The following is a 20582-nucleotide window of genomic DNA, read 5'->3' as shown; positions in this document are numbered from 1 at the left end:
CCAAGGAAAGAGCAGAGCTCGCTCCCGCTGTGAAGCTGCACGGGGCAAGAGAGCCCCAGAGAGCCAGGGCCCGAGAGAGCGGCACCTTGGAGGTGCAAGAGCAGCGGGCAAGACCCTAGCCAAAAGGGGCCAGAGGAGCCCCGCGAAGGGGCTGTGCTCAGTGCTACAGAGGACAAGAAGCAATCCCCGGGGGCCTCCCTTGGGGCCCGCCCTGGGGGTCTAGAAAGCTTCCTCCCCCCGGATGCGGGGCACGAGGGCCACCTTCGTGGAGCATGAGCAGCAGGCACCTGGCCAAAATGGCCCAAAGCAGGCCTGGCAAGGGGCCGGTGCTCAAAGCTGCAGAGGAAGGCAAAAAACCCCCGGGGACACTTGCTAGCCCACCGGGGGAAAAAAAAGCCTTCCTCCCCCCAGCTGCAGGGCACGAGAGGCCATCTTCGTGGTGCATGAGCAGCAGGCAGTGACCGAGCCAAAATGGAGCGGAGGAGCCCTGACAACAAGTGGTCGTGCTCAGTGCTGCAGAGGAAGGCAAAAAACCCCCGGGGACCAGTGCCAATCTGCCCCGGGGGAAAATTCCTTCCTGACCCCAGCGGCGCTGGCGATCGGCTATTCCCTGAGCATGTGAGCAAGACCGGCCTCCTCCTCCTCCCACAGGCAGGCTGGTCACGCCTCCCAGGAGAGAGATGCCCAAGCCCTGGTCTCCTTCAGCCTGGAGCCATCTCAGGGGCTTCCCAGAGTGGCCAAGAGCCCCTGGCCTGATCGACCTTGGGGGCAAGGTGTCCAGTGGGACACCAGCGGGTGCTCCAAAGCACCGGGACCCCTTGCAACCTCTCTGCATCCTCCCTTTCTTACGGCTGCTGCCCCTGGCTCCACGGGGGATGAGGACGGCGAGCTCTGCAGTGCTTCTCAAGAAGACGTTCCCTTGCTCTGGCCATGGCTATCCAGCGGAAAAGGCCTGATAGCCTTGGGCACCTCCAGGGGTTGCTGGTGGTTCTCGTCTCCTGAGGGGCTTGCGTCTGTTCCCCTAAGGCTGAAACAGGATTTCCATCCCTCCCTCCCTCCATCCATCCGTCCCTCCATCCATCCATCAGATGGGCTTTGAAGGTGGCCCCACCAGGAGCTGGCCTTGCAGCGGAGAATCTCCATCCAGCAGGCTCGTCTAGCTTCCGTTCGTCCTCCCTCAGCCTCTGCCGAGGAATTCCACCGGCTCCTCAAGAACTTTCTCTCGCATGCCTTTGAGCTGCCCGTGGGCCAGCTCTGGCAGCGGCACATGGGAGGATGCCCCTTTTATCCTGCCCCGGGGCATTGTGACTGCTGCGTTGCCGGGCGGTGGCATTGTGACATGGGGGTGATGAGGCCCCCCATGCACAGCCCCGCCCACTGCAGCCCTGCCCTCCGCCCCTCCGCCCAGCATCCTTTGGACAAAGGAAGGCAGGCAGGCAGGCCGGCCTTTGGGGTGCTGGCCCCGAGGTGGTCCCCATGCCCAGGAGGCCCAGGGGGCTGTCCCTGGCCTTGGTGGCCTTGCCCTGGGCACAGCTGCTGGGCACTCCTGGCAATTCATCTGTGCCCGCAGGCTATGTCAATAAAGAAGGGCCTTTGTACCGCAGGCATTTGCTTGGTCGTGGTGATGCTAGAGCTTAGAGAAAGGGCTTTGGTTCCCTCTGCATGAACTCTGCAGAGACACAGAGGGCGTGCATGATTTCCTCAGCATTCCTTCCCAATGCACCAAGGGACCTTTGCTACTACACTCTTTACGGTGAGGTCTTCTTCTGGGAAAGAAGGCCTGAATTGTTTTGTCTTCTTGACCATATTTTCCCTCGCGCTTCAATAGCTCTTCTCCTCCTTTGGCCTTCATCCTTGATACCTTTCTTGAAAGCCCTCTCAGCCTTTGTCTTGCTCCTTCCAGTCGTCATCTTCTCCTGGAGGCCTGCCATGCCGCTCATCAACTGCTTAGTCTTTGTCTGCCTTTGTCCCAGAACTGGGGAATTTGTCTTTCTCGAACCCGAGGAACGCAAAACGGCCGTAGTGGTAGGGGTACAGGAGTGCTCAGCAGGGCTTTGCACGCTGCTTGCCTTTCTTGCCTGACACACCAGAATGCATTTGCCTGGATCACACTGGTGGTGGCTCCTAGTGCCCCTGTGACCTACTCATGCCTCCAGGAACATTGGCCTACTCCAAGGTTTCCAAAGGGGAGCAGAAACTCATGGCGCTCCCCCTGATGTCGTGTTAGCTCTTTCTACCCTGCAGTTCTTCAAGCAGGGTTTACTGGTGTCGGGGAGATGTCTTCTGTCAGAGCTTCAGCTGGTCGGGAGGGTGGGGGCCATAGAAGCATACCATGAGACAGAGCCTTTTCTGCCTCGGGGATGCCATGGAATCCAGAATATGATGTGGACAAGGAAACCTACCTTTCTTGGGCGATGCTTTTCTGCAATCCAAATTCAAAAGACCTGACCACGAACCTCCCCTCTTTCCTACAGCTGATGAGAGCCAAGCATAAAGGGCGGCGCCTGAGAGATGTGTTAGCCCAGCGGTAGCCTGCTGGAGTCCAGCTCCAGGCAGTCACGGCCAGCAGATCCAGCCCCGCACTGGCCCGCAGAGCACCAGGCGGGCTGTCTGGGTGGGCTCCGAACATGAAGCTGGTGCTGTCAGTCCCGTCACTTCCCAAGTGCCTGTCTGCCTCCTGGGGAAGCAAATAGCCCCAGCCGGCACAAAGCCAGCTTCCGTTGTGGAGGTTTCCTTGGCAAAAGTGCCAAAGCAGCCCAGGCGCTGCAAAAGCCATAGGAGAGGCGACCCTGGCGGGTCAGTGCGACGCAGTTGGTGGCACTGCTGTCTGCGGGGATCTGCTCTAGTCCCCAGGAGCGTGACTAACGGTTGCTGACGATTTTTGAACTGACCTGTGCAGGCATTTAGTGAAGGGGAAGGTTGTTGCTGGGAATGCTGATATGGGTGAGGAGGTGGCTGGCCAGGTGGCCATGCGACACTAAAAGGCAACAGCCTCTCTTTACGAGGCCCTAAGCGCCCGTACGATAGCTGCGCAGGAGGACTGAAGCCTTTGCTTTTTAGATGCCCACCTGACTCCACCTGAGAATGTCGGTGTGATAACATTACCGATGACGCCATTCAGGTAGAAAGGAACTTGTTTTTTTTTTTCTTTAATAAATGAAAGAAATGATGAAAAACAATCTTCTAGCAGACACATGGTCATTAGTTTGCAAAACTGGGGCAATGAGTGGAGAAAGCTAAAAAAGCCAACCTGCTGAAACACAAGAGCCTGGCAACGACCGTACTCCATCGGAGAGAAGGTGCATCTGGCCCAAGACTCTGTCTCCAGCGTGGCCAACCATCGATGTCTACAGGAGAGCATGTGAGGTGTGCTCATCTCTGACCCCATCTCCTGGATGGGCCTGGCACCTGCACTGCAGAGAGCCCCTCTCCTGGATGGAGCCCTCACACCCAGGTCACAGCTTTTCAGGCACAACATAGCATCACCTCTTCTCTCTTCTCTTCTCTTCTCTCTCTCTTCTCTTCTCTCTTCTCTTCTCTTCTCTTCTCTTCTCTTCTCTCTCTTCTCTCTCTTCTCTCTCTTCTCTCTCTTCTCTTCTCTTCTCTTCTCTTCTCCTCTTCTCTCCTCTCCTCTCCTCTCCTCTCTCTCCTCTCCTCTCCTCTCCTCTCTTCTCTTCTCCTCTCTTCTCTTCTCTTCTCTTCTCTTCTCTTCTCTTCTCTTCTCTTCTCTTCTCTTCTCTCTTTGCCTCGCCTCCCGTCCCGTCCCTTCCCTTCCCTTCCCTTCCCTTCCCTTCCCTTCCCTTCCCTTCCCTTCCCTTCCCTTCCCTTCCCTTCCCTTGTTTATTCACCGTGCTCCCCATGAGTCGCGTAGCGATGAGACTGTTATTTGCCTGAAACGGCAGGGGCTTTTCAGCTCTAAATACGCTTTCAAGGACACATCACGCAAAGGTCGCAAGTGGAAACGGGATTTTATTTTATTTTCCTGAATCTTTTCAGAGCCACTGCTCATGAGCATGAAGACAATGCGCATGTGTAGCCTGGAGCAGGCTGACGCATTCTTCCGTTTAGAAAAAACATCCCTTGCAGTCTGGCAAAGGCAAGGCACAGAGCTGCAGAAAGCAGCAGCAACAATACAGGCCAAGCAGTCCCTGTTTCCTGAAGAGAGAGCGCATGAAGAATGAGCGTCTGGACCGACCACACACAAAAGAAGAAGAAGTAGCTGAAGCAGAAGCAGAGAGGAGGTGTGTGGTACCGTGGGCTATTTTGTGCAGATTGGCGCCTAGCGATGACAAAAACATACTTTTGGCTTTCCAAAGCTTGCTGCGCTGTGCTTCTCGTCCAGCGACGCGTGCAAAGCGCTCTTGCGCCTGCCCTGCGCTTGGATTGCCTGCAGGGAGAGCTGCAAAGTGGCAGCTGCTGCTGGTGGTGCAGCAAGGCTGGAGGCCTTCCAAAAACACCGGCTGCCTTGCAGAAGCAAGAACCCCTGGGGAAAGGGAGCCAAGGAAAGAGCAGAGCTCGCTCCCGCTGTGAAGCTGCACGGGGCAAGAGAGCCCCAGAGAGCCAGGGCCCGAGAGAGCGGCACCTTGGAGGTGCAAGAGCAGCAGGCAAGACCCTAGCCGAAAGGGGCCAGAGGAGCCCTGCCGAGGGGCTGTGCTCAATGCTACAGAGGACAAGAAGCAATCCCCGGGGGCCTCCCTTGGGGCCCGCCCTGGGGGTCTAGAAAGCTTCCTCCCCCCGGATGCGGGGCACGAGGGCCACCTTCGTGGAGCATGAGCAGCAGGCACCTGGCCAAAATGGCCCAAAGCAGGCCTGGCAAGGGGCCGGTGCTCAAAGCTGCAGAGGAAGGCAAAAAACCCCCGGGGACACTTGCTAGCCCACCGGGGGAAAAAAAAGCCTTCCTCCCCCCAGCTGCAGGGCACGAGAGGCCATCTTCGTGGTGCATGAGCAGCAGGCAGTGACCGAGCCAAAATGGAGCGGAGGAGCCCTGACAACAAGTGGTCGTGCTCAGTGCTGCAGAGGAAGGCAAAAAACCCCCGGGGACCAGTGCCAATCTGCCCCGGGGGAAAATTCCTTCCTGACCCCAGCGGCGCTGGCGATCGGCTATTCCCTGAGCATGTGAGCAAGACCGGCCTCCTCCTCCTCCCACAGGCAGGCTGGTCACGCCTCCCAGGAGAGAGATGCCCAAGCCCTGGTCTCCTTCAGCCTGGAGCCATCTCAGGGGCTTCCCAGAGTGGCCAAGAGCCCCTGGCCTGATCGACCTTGGGGGCAAGGTGTCCAGTGGGACACCAGCGGGTGCTCCAAAGCACCGGGACCCCTTGCAACCTCTCTGCATCCTCCCTTTCTTACGGCTGCTGCCCCTGGCTCCACGGGGGATGAGGACGGCGAGCTCTGCAGTGCTTCTCAAGAAGACGTTCCCTTGCTCTGGCCATGGCTATCCAGCGGAAAAGGCCTGATAGCCTTGGGCACCTCCAGGGGTTGCTGGTGGTTCTCGTCTCCTGAGGGGCTTGCGTCTGTTCCCCTAAGGCTGAAACAGGATTTCCATCCCTCCCTCCCTCCATCCATCCGTCCCTCCATCCATCCATCAGATGGGCTTTGAAGGTGGCCCCACCAGGAGCTGGCCTTGCAGCGGAGAATCTCCATCCAGCAGGCTCGTCTAGCTTCCGTTCGTCCTCCCTCAGCCTCTGCCGAGGAATTCCACCGGCTCCTCAAGAACTTTCTCTCGCATGCCTTTGAGCTGCCCGTGGGCCAGCTCTGGCAGCGGCACACGGGAGGATGCCCCTTTTATCCTGCCCCGGGGCATTGTGACTGCTGCGTTGCCGGGCGGTGGCATTGTGACATGGGGGTGATGAGGCCCCCCATGCACAGCCCCGCCCACTGCAGCCCTGCCCTCCGCCCAGCATCCTTTGGACAAAGGAAGGCAGGCAGGCAGGCCGGCCTTTGGGGTGCTGGCCCCGAGGCGGTCCCCGTGCCCAGGAGGCCCAGGGGGCTGTCCCTGGCCTTGGTGGCCTTGCCCTGGGCACAGCTGCTGGGCACTCCTGGCAATTCATCTGTGCCCGCAGGCTATGTCAATAAAGAAGGGCCTTTGTACCGCAGGCATTTGCTTGGTCGTGGTGATGCTAGAGCTTAGAGAAAGGGCTTTGGTTCCCTCTGCATGAACTCTGCAGAGACACAGAGGGCGTGCATGATTTCCTCAGCATTCCTTCCCAATGCACCAAGGGACCTTTGCTACTACACTCTTTACGGTGAGGTCTTCTTCTGGGAAAGAAGGCCTGAATTGTTTTGTCTTCTTGACCATATTTTCCCTCGCGCTTCAATAGCTCTTCTCCTCCTTTGGCCTTCATCCTTGATACCTTTCTTGAAAGCCCTCTCAGCCTTTGTCTTGCTCCTTCCAGTCGTCATCTTCTCCTGGAGGCCTGCCATGCCGCTCATCAACTGCTTAGTCTTTGTCTGCCTTTGTCCCAGAACTGGGGAATTTGTCTTTCTCGAACCCGAGGAACGCAAAACGGCCGTAGTGGTAGGGGTACAGGAGTGCTCAGCAGGGCTTTGCACGCTGCTTGCCTTTCTTGCCTGACACACCAGAATGCATTTGCCTGGATCACACTGGTGGTGGCTCCTAGTGCCCCTGTGACCTACTCATGCCTCCAGGAACATTGGCCTACTCCAAGGTTTCCAAAGGGGAGCAGAAACTCATGGCGCTCCCCCTGATGTCGTGTTAGCTCTTTCTACCCTGCAGTTCTTCAAGCAGGGTTTACTGGTGTCGGGGAGATGTCTTCTGTCAGAGCTTCAGCTGGTCGGGAGGGTGGGGGCCATAGAAGCATACCATGAGACAGAGCCTTTTCTGCCTCGGGGATGCCATGGAATCCAGAATATGATGTGGACAAGGAAACCTACCTTTCTTGGGCGATGCTTTTCTGCAATCCAAATTCAAAAGACCTGACCACGAACCTCCCCTCTTTCCTACAGCTGATGAGAGCCAAGCATAAAGGGCGGCGCCTGAGAGATGTGTTAGCCCAGCGGTAGCCTGCTGGAGTCCAGCTCCAGGCAGTCACGGCCAGCAGATCCAGCCCCGCACTGGCCCGCAGAGCACCAGGCGGGCTGTCTGGGTGGGCTCCGAACATGAAGCTGGTGCTGTCAGTCCCGTCACTTCCCAAGTGCCTGTCTGCCTCCTGGGGAAGCAAATAGCCCCAGCCGGCACAAAGCCAGCTTCCGTTGTGGAGGTTTCCTTGGCAAAAGTGCCAAAGCAGCCCAGGCGCTGCAAAAGCCATAGGAGAGGCGACCCTGGCGGGTCAGTGCGACGCAGTTGGTGGCACTGCTGTCTGCGGGGATCTGCTCTAGTCCCCAGGAGCGTGACTAACGGTTGCTGACGATTTTTGAACTGACCTGTGCAGGCATTTAGTGAAGGGGAAGGTTGTTGCTGGGAATGCTGATATGGGTGAGGAGGTGGCTGGCCAGGTGGCCATGCGACACTAAAAGGCAACAGCCTCTCTTTACGAGGCCCTAAGCGCCCGTACGATAGCTGCGCAGGAGGACTGAAGCCTTTGCTTTTTAGATGCCCACCTGACTCCACCTGAGAATGTCGGTGTGATAACATTACCGATGACGCCATTCAGGTAGAAAGGAACTTGTTTTTTTTTTCTTTAATAAATGAAAGAAATGATGAAAAACAATCTTCTAGCAGACACATGGTCATTAGTTTGCAAAACTGGGGCAATGAGTGGAGAAAGCTAAAAAAGCCAACCTGCTGAAACACAAGAGCCTGGCAACGACCGTACTCCATCGGAGAGAAGGTGCATCTGGCCCAAGACTCTGTCTCCAGCGTGGCCAACCATCGATGTCTACAGGAGAGCATGTGAGGTGTGCTCATCTCTGACCCCATCTCCTGGATGGGCCTGGCACCTGCACTGCAGAGAGCCCCTCTCCTGGATGGAGCCCTCACACCCAGGTCACAGCTTTTCAGGCACAACATAGCATCACCTCTTCTCTCTTCTCTTCTCTTCTCTTCTCTTCTCTTCTCTTCTCTTCTCTTCTCTTCTCTTCTCTTCTCTTCTCTTCTCTTCTCTTCTCTCCTCTCCTCTCCTCTCCTCTCCTCTCCTCTCCTCTCCTCTCCTCTCCTCTCCTCTCCTCTCCTCTCCTCTTCTCTTCTCCTCTCTTCTCTTCTCTTCTCTTCTCTTCTCTTCTCTTCTCTTCTCTTCTCTTCTCTTCTCTTCTCTTCTCTTCTCTTCTCTTCTCTCTTTGCCTCGCCTCCCTTCCCTTCCCTTCCCTTCCCTTCCCTTCCCTTCCCTTCCCTTCCCTTCCCTTCCCTTCCCTTCCCTTCCCTTCCCTTCCCTTCCCTTCCCTTGTTTATTCACCGTGCTCCCCATGAGTCGCGTAGCGATGAGACTGTTATTTGCCTGAAACGGCAGGGGCTTTTCAGCTCTAAATACGCTTTCAAGGACACATCACGCAAAGGTCGCAAGTGGAAACGGGATTTTATTTTATTTTCCTGAATCTTTTCAGAGCCACTGCTCATGAGCATGAAGACAATGCGCATGTGTAGCCTGGAGCAGGCTGACGCATTCTTCCGTTTAGAAAAAACATCCCTTGCAGTCTGGCAAAGGCAAGGCACAGAGCTGCAGAAAGCAGCAGCAACAATACAGGCCAAGCAGTCCCTGTTTCCTGAAGAGAGAGCGCATGAAGAATGAGCGTCTGGACCGACCACACACAAAAGAAGAAGAAGTAGCTGAAGCAGAAGCAGAGAGGAGGTGTGTGGTACCGTGGGCTATTTTGTGCAGATTGGCGCCTAGCGATGACAAAAGCATACTTTTGGCTTTCCAAAGCTTGCTGCGCTGTGCTTCTCGTCCAGCGACGCGTGCAAAGCGCTCTTGCGCCTGCCCTGCGCTTGGATTGCCTGCAGGGAGAGCTGCAAAGTGGCAGCTGCTGCTGGTGGTGCAGCAAGGCTGGAGGCCTTCCAAAAACACCGGCTGCCTTGCAGAAGCAAGAACCCCTGGGGAAAGGGAGCCAAGGGAAGAGCAGAGCTCGCTCCCGCTGTGAAGCTGCACGGGGCAAGAGAGCCCCAGAGAGCCAGGGCCCGAGAGAGCGGCACCTTGGAGGTGCAAGAGCAGCAGGCAAGACCCTAGCCAAAAGGGGCCAGAGGAGCCCTGCCGAGGGGCTGTGCTCAATGCTACGGAGGACAAGAAGCAATCCCCGGGGGCCTCCCTTGGGGCCCGCCCTGGGGGTCTAGAAAGCTTCCTCCCCCCGGATGCGGGGCACGAGGGCCACCTTCGTGGAGCATGAGCAGCAGGCACCTGGCCAAAATGGCCCAAAGCAGGCCTGGCAAGGGGCCGGTGCTCAAAGCTGCAGAGGAAGGCAAAAAACCCCCGGGGACACTTGCTAGCCCACCAGGGGAAAAAAAAGCCTTCCTCCCCCCAGCTGCAGGGCACGAGAGGCCATCTTCGTGGTGCATGAGCAGCAGGCAGTGACCGAGCCAAAATGGAGCGGAGGAGCCCTGACAACAAGTGGTCGTGCTCAGTGCTGCAGAGGAAGGCAAAAAACCCCCGGGGACCAGTGCCAATCTGCCCCGGGGGAAAATTCCTTCCTGACCCCAGCGGCGCTGGCGATCGGCTATTCCCTGAGCATGTGAGCAAGACCGGCCTCCTCCTCCTCCCACAGGCAGGCTGGTCACGCCTCCCAGGAGAGAGATGCCCAAGCCCTGGTCTCCTTCAGCCTGGAGCCATCTCAGGGGCTTCCCAGAGTGGCCAAGAGCCCCTGGCCTGATCGACCTTGGGGGCAAGGTGTCCAGTGGGACACCAGCGGGTGCTCCAAAGCACCGGGACCCCTTGCAACCTCTCTGCATCCTCCCTTTCTTACGGCTGCTGCCCCTGGCTCCACGGGGGATGAGGACGGCGAGCTCTGCAGTGCTTCTCAAGAAGACGTTCCCTTGCTCTGGCCATGGCTATCCAGCGGAAAAGGCCTGATAGCCTTGGGCACCTCCAGGGGTTGCTGGTGGTTCTCGTCTCCTGAGGGGCTTGCGTCTGTTCCCCTAAGGCTGAAACAGGATTTCCATCCCTCCCTCCCTCCATCCATCCGTCCCTCCATCCATCCATCAGATGGGCTTTGAAGGTGGCCCCACCAGGAGCTGGCCTTGCAGCGGAGAATCTCCATCCAGCAGGCTCGTCTAGCTTCCGTTCGTCCTCCCTCAGCCTCTGCCGAGGAATTCCACCGGCTCCTCAAGAACTTTCTCTCGCATGCCTTTGAGCTGCCCGTGGGCCAGCTCTGGCAGCGGCACACGGGAGGATGCCCCTTTTATCCTGCCCCGGGGCATTGTGACTGCTGCGTTGCCGGGCGGTGGCATTGTGACATGGGGGTGATGAGGCCCCCCATGCACAGCCCCGCCCACTGCAGCCCTGCCCTCCGCCCCTCCGCCCAGCATCCTTTGGACAAAGGAAGGCAGGCAGGCAGGCCGGCCTTTGGGGTGCTGGCCCCGAGGTGGTCCCCATGCCCAGGAGGCCCAGGGGGCTGTCCCTGGCCTTGGTGGCCTTGCCCTGGGCACAGCTGCTGGGCACTCCTGGCAATTCATCTGTGCCCGCAGGCTATGTCAATAAAGAAGGGCCTTTGTACCGCAGGCATTTGCTTGGTCGTGGTGATGCTAGAGCTTAGAGAAAGGGCTTTGGTTCCCTCTGCATGAACTCTGCAGAGACACAGAGGGCGTGCATGATTTCCTCAGCATTCCTTCCCAATGCACCAAGGGACCTTTGCTACTACACTCTTTACGGTGAGGTCTTCTTCTGGGAAAGAAGGCCTGAATTGTTTTGTCTTCTTGACCATATTTTCCCTCGCGCTTCAATAGCTCTTCTCCTCCTTTGGCCTTCATCCTTGATACCTTTCTTGAAAGCCCTCTCAGCCTTTGTCTTGCTCCTTCCAGTCGTCATCTTCTCCTGGAGGCCTGCCATGCCGCTCATCAACTGCTTAGTCTTTGTCTGCCTTTGTCCCAGAACTGGGGAATTTGTCTTTCTCGAACCCGAGGAACGCAAAACGGCCGTAGTGGTAGGGGTACAGGAGTGCTCAGCAGGGCTTTGCACGCTGCTTGCCTTTCTTGCCTGACACACCAGAATGCATTTGCCTGGATCACACTGGTGGTGGCTCCTAGTGCCCCTGTGACCTACTCATGCCTCCAGGAACATTGGCCTACTCCAAGGTTTCCAAAGGGGAGCAGAAACTCATGGCGCTCCCCCTGATGTCGTGTTAGCTCTTTCTACCCTGCAGTTCTTCAAGCAGGGTTTACTGGTGTCGGGGAGATGTCTTCTGTCAGAGCTTCAGCTGGTCGGGAGGGTGGGGGCCATAGAAGCATACCATGAGACAGAGCCTTTTCTGCCTCGGGGATGCCATGGAATCCAGAATATGATGTGGACAAGGAAACCTACCTTTCTTGGGCGATGCTTTTCTGCAATCCAAATTCAAAAGACCTGACCACGAACCTCCCCTCTTTCCTACAGCTGATGAGAGCCAAGCATAAAGGGCGGCGCCTGAGAGATGTGTTAGCCCAGCGGTAGCCTGCTGGAGTCCAGCTCCAGGCAGTCACGGCCAGCAGATCCAGCCCCGCACTGGCCCGCAGAGCACCAGGCGGGCTGTCTGGGCGGGCTCCGAACATGAAGCTGGTGCTGTCAGTCCCGTCACTTCCCAAGTGCCTGTCTGCCTCCTGGGGAAGCAAATAGCCCCAGCCGGCACAAAGCCAGCTTCCGTTGTGGAGGTTTCCTTGGCGAAAGTGCCAAAGCAGCCCAGGCGCTGCAAAAGCCATAGGAGAGGCGACCCTGGCGGGTCAGTGCGACGCAGTTGGTGGCACTGCTGTCTGCGGGGATCTGCTCTAGTCCCCAGGAGCGTGACTAACGGTTGCTGACGATTTTTGAACTGACCTGTGCAGGCATTTAGTGAAGGGGAAGGTTGTTGCTGGGAATGCTGATATGGGTGAGGAGGTGGCTGGCCAGGTGGCCATGCGACACTAAAAGGCAACAGCCTCTCTTTACGAGGCCCTAAGCGCCCGTACGATAGCTGCGCAGGAGGACTGAAGCCTTTGCTTTTTAGATGCCCACCTGACTCCACCTGAGAATGTCGGTGTGATAACATTACCGATGACGCCATTCAGGTAGAAAGGAACTTGTTTTTTTTTTCTTTAATAAATGAAAGAAATGATGAAAAACAATCTTCTAGCAGACACATGGTCATTAGTTTGCAAAACTGGGGCAATGAGTGGAGAAAGCTAAAAAAGCCAACCTGCTGAAACACAAGAGCCTGGCAACGACCGTACTCCATCGGAGAGAAGGTGCATCTGGCCCAAGACTCTGTCTCCAGCGTGGCCAACCATCCATGTCTACAGGAGAGCATGTGAGGTGTGCTCATCTCTGACCCCATCTCCTGGATGGGCCTGGCACCTGCACTGCAGAGAGCCCCTCTCCTGGATGGAGCCCTCACACCCAGGTCACAGCTTTTCAGGCACAACATAGCATCACCTCTTCTCTCTTCTCTTCTCTTCTCTTCTCTTCTCTTCTCTTCTCTTCTCTTCTCTTCTCTTCTCTTCTCTTCTCTTCTCTTCTCTTCTCTTCTCTTCTCTTTCTTCTCTTCTCTTCTCTTCTCTTCTCTTCTCTTCTCTTCTCTTCTCTCCTCTCCTCTCCTCTCCCTCCTCTCCTCTCCTCTCCTCTCCTCTCCTCTCCTCTCCTCTCCTCTTCTCTTCTCTTCTCTTCTCTTCTCTTCTCTTCTCTTCTCTTCTCTTCTCTTCTCTCTCTTCTCTTCTCTTCTCTTCTCTTCTCTTCTCTTCTCTTCTCTTCTCTCTTTGCCTCGCCTCCCTTCCCTTCCCTTCCCTTCCCTTCCCTTCCCTTCCCTTCCCTTCCCTTCCCTTCCCTTCCCTTCCCTTCCCTTCCCTTGTTTATTCACCGTGCTCCCCATGAGTCGCGTAGCGATGAGACTGTTATTTGCCTGAAACGGCAGGGGCTTTTCAGCTCTAAATACGCTTTCAAGGACACATCACGCAAAGGTCGCAAGTGGAAACGGGATTTTATTTTATTTTCCTGAATCTTTTCAGAGCCACTGCTCATGAGCATGAAGACAATGCGCATGTGTAGCCTGGAGCAGGCTGACGCATTCTTCCGTTTAGAAAAAACATCCCTTGCAGTCTGGCAAAGGCAAGGCACAGAGCTGCAGAAAGCAGCAGCAACAATACAGGCCAAGCAGTCCCTGTTTCCTGAAGAGAGAGCGCATGAAGAATGAGCGTCTGGACCGACCACACACAAAAGAAGAAGAAGTAGCTGAAGCAGAAGCAGAGAGGAGGTGTGTGGTACCGTGGGCTATTTTGTGCAGATTGGCGCCTAGCGATGACAAAAGCATACTTTTGGCTTTCCAAAGCTTGCTGCGCTGTGCTTCTCGTCCAGCGACGCGTGCAAAGCGCTCTTGCGCCTGCCCTGCGCTTGGATTGCCTGCAGGGAGAGCTGCAAAGTGGCAGCTGCTGCTGGTGGTGCAGCAAGGCTGGAGGCCTTCCAAAAACACCGGCTGCCTTGCAGAAGCAAGAACCCCTGGGGAAAGGGAGCCAAGGAAAGAGCAGAGCTCGCTCCCGCTGTGAAGCTGCACGGGGCAAGAGAGCCCCAGAGAGCCAGGGCCCGAGAGAGCGGCACCTTGGAGGTGCAAGAGCAGCGGGCAAGACCCTAGCCAAAAGGGGCCAGAGGAGCCCCGCGAAGGGGCTGTGCTCAATGCTACAGAGGACAAGAAGCAATCCCCGGGGGCCTCCCTTGGGGCCCGCCCTGGGGGTCTAGAAAGCTTCCTCCCCCCGGATGCGGGGCACGAGGGCCACCTTCGTGGAGCATGAGCAGCAGGCACCTGGCCAAAATGGCCCAAAGCAGGCCTGGCAAGGGGCCGGTGCTCAAAGCTGCAGAGGAAGGCAAAAAACCCCCGGGGACACTTGCTAGCCCACCGGGGGAAAAAAAAAGCCTTCCTCCCCCCAGCTGCAGGGCACGAGAGGCCATCTTCGTGGTGCATGAGCAGCAGGCAGTGACCGAGCCAAAATGGAGCGGAGGAGCCCTGACAACAAGTGGTCGTGCTCAGTGCTGCAGAGGAAGGCAAAAAACCCCCGGGGACCAGTGCCAATCTGCCCCGGGGGAAAATTCCTTCCTGACCCCAGCGGCGCTGGCGATCGGCTATTCCCTGAGCATGTGAGCAAGACCGGCCTCCTCCTCCTCCCACAGGCAGGCTGGTCACGCCTCCCAGGAGAGAGATGCCCAAGCCCTGGTCTCCTTCAGCCTGGAGCCATCTCAGGGGCTTCCCAGAGTGGCCAAGAGCCCCTGGCCTGATCGACCTTGGGGGCAAGGTGTCCAGTGGGACACCAGCGGGTGCTCCAAAGCACCGGGACCCCTTGCAACCTCTCTGCATCCTCCCTTTCTTACGGCTGCTGCCCCTGGCTCCACGGGGGATGAGGACGGCGAGCTCTGCAGTGCTTCTCAAGAAGACGTTCCCTTGCTCTGGCCATGGCTATCCAGCGGAAAAGGCCTGATAGCCTTGGGCACCTCCAGGGGTTGCTGGTGGTTCTCGTCTCCTGAGGGGCTTGCGTCTGTTCCCCTAAGGCTGAAACAGGATTTCCATCCCTCCCTCCCTCCATCCATCCGTCCCTCCATCCATCCATCAGATGGGCTTTGAAGGTGGCCCCACCAGGAGCTGGCCTTGCAGCGGAGAATCTCCATCCAGCAGGCTCGTCTAGCTTCCGTTCGTCCTCCCTCAGCCTCTGCCGAGGAATTCCACCGGCTCCTCAAGAACTTTCTCTCGCATGCCTTTGAGCTGCCCGTGGGCCAGCTCTGGCAGCGGCACACGGGAGGATGCCCCTTTTATCCTGCCCCGGGGCATTGTGACTGCTGCGTTGCCGGGCGGTGGCATTGTGACATGGGGGTGATGAGGCCCCCCATGCACAGCCCCGCCCACTGCAGCCCTGCCCTCCGCCCCTCCGCCCAGCATCCTTTGGACAAAGGAAGGCAGGCAGGCAGGCCGGCCTTTGGGGTGCTGGCCCCGAGGCGGTCCCCATGCCCAGGAGGCCCAGGGGGCTGTCCCTGGCCTTGGTGGCCTTGCCCTGGGCACAGCTGCTGGGCACTCCTGGCAATTCATCTGTGCCCGCAGGCTATGTCAATAAAGAAGGGCCTTTGTACCGCAGGCATTTGCTTGGTCGTGGTGATGCTAGAGCTTAGAGAAAGGGCTTTGGTTCCCTCTGCATGAACTCTGCAGAGACACAGAGGGCGTGCATGATTTCCTCAGCATTCCTTCCCAATGCACCAAGGGACCTTTGCTACTACACTCTTTACGGTGAGGTCTTCTTCTGGGAAAGAAGGCCTGAATTGTTTTGTCTTCTTGACCATATTTTCCCTCGCGCTTCAATAGCTCTTCTCCTCCTTTGGCCTTCATCCTTGATACCTTTCTTGAAAGCCCTCTCAGCCTTTGTCTTGCTCCTTCCAGTCGTCATCTTCTCCTGGAGGCCTGCCATGCCGCTCATCAACTGCTTAGTCTTTGTCTGCCTTTGTCCCAGAACTGGGGAATTTGTCTTTCTCGAACCCGAGGAACGCAAAACGGCCGTAGTGGTAGGGGTACAGGAGTGCTCAGCAGGGCTTTGCACGCTGCTTGCCTTTCTTGCCTGACACACCAGAATGCATTTGCCTGGATCACACTGGTGGTGGCTCCTAGTGCCCCTGTGACCTACTCATGCCTCCAGGAACATTGGCCTACTCCAAGGTTTCCAAAGGGGAGCAGAAACTCATGGCGCTCCCCCTGATGTCGTGTTAGCTCTTTCTACCCTGCAGTTCTTCAAGCAGGGTTTACTGGTGTCGGGGAGATGTCTTCTGTCAGAGCTTCAGCTGGTCGGGAGGGTGGGGGCCATAGAAGCATACCATGAGACAGAGCCTTTTCTGCCTCGGGGATGCCATGGAATCCAGAATATGATGTGGACAAGGAAACCTACCTTTCTTGGGCGATGCTTTTCTGCAATCCAAATTCAAAAGACCTGACCACGAACCTCCCCTCTTTCCTACAGCTGATGAGAGCCAAGCATAAAGGGCGGCGCCTGAGAGATGTGTTAGCCCAGCGGTAGCCTGCTGGAGTCCAGCTCCAGGCAGTCACGGCCAGCAGATCCAGCCCCGCACTGGCCCGCAGAGCACCAGGCGGGCTGTCTGGGTGGGCTCCGAACATGAAGCTGGTGCTGTCAGTCCCGTCACTTCCCAAGTGCCTGTCTGCCTCCTGGGGAAGCAAATAGCCCCAGCCGGCACAAAGCCAGCTTCCGTTGTGGAGGTTTCCTTGGCGAAAGTGCCAAAGCAGCCCAGGCGCTGCAAAAGCCATAGGAGAGGCGACCCTGGCGGGTCAGTGCGACGCAGTTGGTGGCACTGCTGTCTGCGGGGATCTGCTCTAGTCCCCAGGAGCGTGACTAACGGTTGCTGACGATTTTTGAACTGACCTGTGCAGGCATTTAGTGAAGGGGAAGGTTGTTGCTGGGAACGCTGATATGGGTGAGGAGGTGGCTGGCCAGGTGGCCATGCGACACTAAAAGGCAACAGCCTCTCTTTACGAGGCCCTAAGCGCCCGTACGATAGCTGCGCAGGAGGACTGAAGCCTTTGCTTTTTAGATGCCCACCTGACTCCACCTGAGAATGTCGGTGTGATAACATTACCGATGACGCCATTCAGGTAGAAAGGAACTTGTTTTTTTTTTCTTTAATAAATGAAAGAAATGATGAAAAACAATCTTCTAGCAGACACATGGTCATTAGTTTGCAAAACTGGGGCAATGAGTGGAGAAAGCTAAAAAAGCCAACCTGCTGAAACACAAGAGCCTGGCAACGACCGTACTCCATCGGAGAGAAGGTGCATCTGGCCCAAGACTCTGTCTCCAGCGTGGCCAACCATCCATGTCTACAGGAGAGCATGTGAGGTGTGCTCATCTCTGACCCCATCTCCTGGATGGGCCTGGCACCTGCACTGCAGAGAGCCCCTCTCCTGGATGGAGCCCTCACACCCAGGTCACAGCTTTTCAGGCACAACATAGCATCACCTCTTCTCTCTTCCCTTCCCTTCCCTTCCCTTCCCTTCCCTTCCCTTCCCTTCCCTTCCCTTCCCTTCCCTTCCCTTCCCTTCCCTTCCCTTCCCTTCCCTTCCCTTCCCTTCCCTTCCCTTCCCTTCCCTTCTCTTCTCTTCTCTTCTCCTGAGAATCCGCCCAGTATCCTTCAGACGGAAGGACGGAAGGACGGAATGACGGAAGGACGGAAGGAAGGCAGGCCAGCCTTTTTGGGTGCTGGCCCTAGTCTACACTCCTTTTTCATTTGCAGTTTTTTACTAAGTTGTAGCTCTGGCATGCATTCCTTCATCTGTGATGAGCATTATATCTTAATCACATTAAGACATAATGTTCATATATGGCAGGTGTTTGTATGAAGCAGTTACAGAGAGTCCTGCACTCTCTCTAAAATCAAGAGAGTTTTCTATCAAAGAAAGTACAAGAGGAAATACTTAGTGAATGCCATCCTTGCCCAATGTGATGTTTGCACAGATGCTGTTTTCTAAGCTGCTGGGTTGCATGTCCCTCTGGGCATAGCAGACAGATAGGGTAACGCACTCTTAGCCTCCTTGCTAAATCAGTGTGTGAATGATACACAGATAGTCTCTCTGCATGATACTACTTGTGTAACTATTGTATTCTGCACTGGCACTATCCAAATGCCTGTTCTCTGCTTTTATTTCCTTCATGATAGCCATGGTCTTAACAAATAATTATTTATTTTCCCTAAAGGAAAATGAAAAAAAAAGTAAATTCATGCCTTAGCGTCATCAGCATTAAAAGTTTGTAATACTTACATCACTCCATGCATGAAGCTCCTGAGAGACATAATTTATTGAAGGCCACAAAACCACTGTGAGGCAAGTATTATCATTTGTATTCCCATTTTACATGTGGAAAAACTGGGGTAAATGTTACAGTCCAGGTCACACAAGAACTCTAGAGAACTCTAGAGTCCTGAGAGATCGTCTTCTCCCTATCACTTTGAGTCATTAAAGCCTGAAGAAATTAAATGTCATGGATCCACTTTATCATCTCCTGTATGAGGATGATAAACAGCACTGTCAGTGTCCTGGATAAACCCCCTCAAACCTATTAGCCAAGTCATCTCTGCTGGCAACAACTCCAGTAAAATTCCAGTTAACAATAAACATTCCCCCATGCTGAGCAATGGAAAAGCCAATAATAGTTTGGCTGAATCCATGCTGAATACAGAAAATGGAATTAATCTGAAAAGTGAATGTACCTTAAAGAAAAGTAGCTCACGTGGATGTTTTTCAAGCCTTTAATGAAAGTCAGTCTAGTCTAGTTGAGAACTGGAAAGATTATGACTATGCCGAAATCTGGATGTGTATTTTTAAAGTTTATTAAATCCATAGCTTTTTTTGTTTCTAAAGACATTTTAAAGTACGATTAATCACTCAAGGAGTTTAACAAGATGAGAGCATGACTGTTCTAGCATTTGATGTTAGCTAGCTCACACTTTTGCTTCTTAAGATTCATGCTGAGAGCAATGACTTTTCTTTTAAAGTGCTTATCATGCTAATTATTAACTTATTACTTGGTTATTTTGCAAATAATAACTAAGCATAAGACTAATACATTTTGGTCATAGCCATGTTTAATTTTTTATTCTACCTATGTAAAGATGGAAGAAAGCAATACATAGATTCAAATAAACAGAGTCAAGAAGTTGTGAATAGTCAGATTCATATGTAGCCCACCTGTGACTTTCACAGTGACCTGTAGTTTACTGGAAAATCATATGAAATGCCTCAGATCCACCTATTTCTGAATTCTGGGAAATATGATCTCAGTCGGGACTTATTGCCTTAAAATGACCTTGTTCAATGACATTTGGAAAACAGTGAGGTGTTTAGCTGTCTACATGTAGATAGGTAAGTATAAAGTTGCTTCTTCATTTAGACTTTTGGCACTTTCATCTTCTGTCTAAACTTGTTTTCTAACCTTGAGAACGTTCCCTGGGATTCATCTGTGTTGGTGTAGTCTTCTGGGATGTCCAAATAAGGGCATGATTTCAAGTGCTTAATTGCCCAAATTTCAATTTTGGAGATGTCTATGTTTCATTCTAGAGTTTTATATCTATATTTATGATTTATATTTTCACATCGTTTTTTTTCCCTAAACTTTTTCCTAACCCTATGTAACTACCCATTAACACAAAAGAGTCCTGGCTCTCAGGCTGAGAAACCCTCCTTTGCATAGGCAGGCTGTGCCAAGTGGGATGGACGCAGCTTCTGAGGAACTCATTTCTTGTCCACCAGTGAGCGAATGCTAGGTATGGTAACCATCGTTCTTCTTCTTTTGTCACCGCCAGCCATCAAACCTCAGCTGCATCAACTCAGGAGGCCTACTCACAGCTCAGGAGACTATTTCCCAGTCTTCCACAAGAAATCAGAGGAACATTTGGTGAGATGTAAGCTGCTTGACCAGAGGGGAAGGATGAAGAAGATCCAACATATTTCCCAGAGCTGGAATAGGAAATAGCAGAAGAGATAAAGAGGCATCATCTTGAATGACACTCCTTGCAGGTGGACAGAGGATATTGTGTAACCATTGCACAGGCCATACTGCGTTGTACAGCAGCTGCAATTCTAGATAAAAGCAAGTGTATGATTTAGCTAAACAATATAATGGACATTTTGTTAGAAATGTTCTCAATAGCCACCTTATTATTGCAGCATACACACACTTAGTACTGAAATATTGGGCTGTTACCTTAAAAGAAGTAATTGTATGCCCCTATCTCCTGTCAAATTAAGGAAGCCAATGCTTTCCTAGATTGTTGGGCTCCTTATGGTGTTCTCAATGTGACCTTCCACCTACCACAGGTAAGACAACAACTCCTATTTCAGACAGCATGAGAAAGTTTTTTCTTGCCTAGCTGTACTGAGAATAAATGTCCTCCTGTTGTAGTGGGATAGGTATTCAGGAGGATGAAGGTAGGAGGCTGGAGTACAAAGAGTTCTGTCGCTTCACTCGTCAGAAAAAGAAGACATAGCACAACGTTAAGATTGTTCTTTGCATGAACTCTGATGAATGTTAAATAAGGTTGATTGTTTTCTATGGCATTATTTTAATTGAGTTTGATCCCATGTGCTCTTTTTGTGCACAGAGTCTCCCATGGGCCCCAGTTTCACAGCTGAACATGCCCCCTCTGAAAAAGTTCCTTTTGCTCCCAGATTTTACACCATGAGGAACAGTGCCAAATCACTCCCTGCCCTCTTTCTCCAGGACCCTGGTGATTTACGTACCACCTCAGCTCTTCCTATCCAGGCCATTGAACTCTGTCCTGTTTGTACTCTTCTCACAAGCAAACATACTCTACTTTTTATCTTCCTTGCTGCTCTTCTCTCTATCTCTCTTTTTTTTTTTTTAATCTCTTTTTGAAAGAGAGTACTACACAAAGTACTCAAGATGCAGGTATAGCAGAAATTTGTAAAGTAACGTAATGACACTTTCTGTTTCATCTTCCATGCCTTTCTGAATAGTTTTTAAAGTTGTACGTTACTTTTTGAAC

The 20582-nt window shown here is 54.0% G+C and overlaps 1 protein-coding gene across 6 annotated transcripts in view; it reads left to right on the top strand.

Annotated features, from left to right (window-relative positions):
* PDE1C (phosphodiesterase 1C) overlaps window positions 1-20028 on the top strand; it is a 392346-nt gene extending 372318 nt beyond the window's left edge. For 5 of the 6 annotated variants that reach the window (XM_054818608.1, XM_054818613.1, XM_054818611.1 and 2 more), the window contains one exon: window positions 19380-19549. In XM_054818608.1, coding sequence (XP_054674583.1) covers window positions 19380-19549 — 170 coding nt within the window. Of the gene's footprint in view, window positions 1-19379 lie in introns of all 6 variants that reach the window. The other variant, XM_054818612.1, reaches the window with a different exon arrangement.
* Window positions 20029-20582: the final 554 nt, after the last annotated feature.

The sequence above is a fragment of the Grus americana genome, chromosome 2 (genome assembly GCF_028858705.1).
Source record: "Grus americana isolate bGruAme1 chromosome 2, bGruAme1.mat, whole genome shotgun sequence".
Lineage (NCBI taxonomy): Eukaryota > Metazoa > Chordata > Aves > Gruiformes > Gruidae > Grus > Grus americana.
This window is presented reverse-complemented; position numbering and strand designations above follow the sequence as displayed.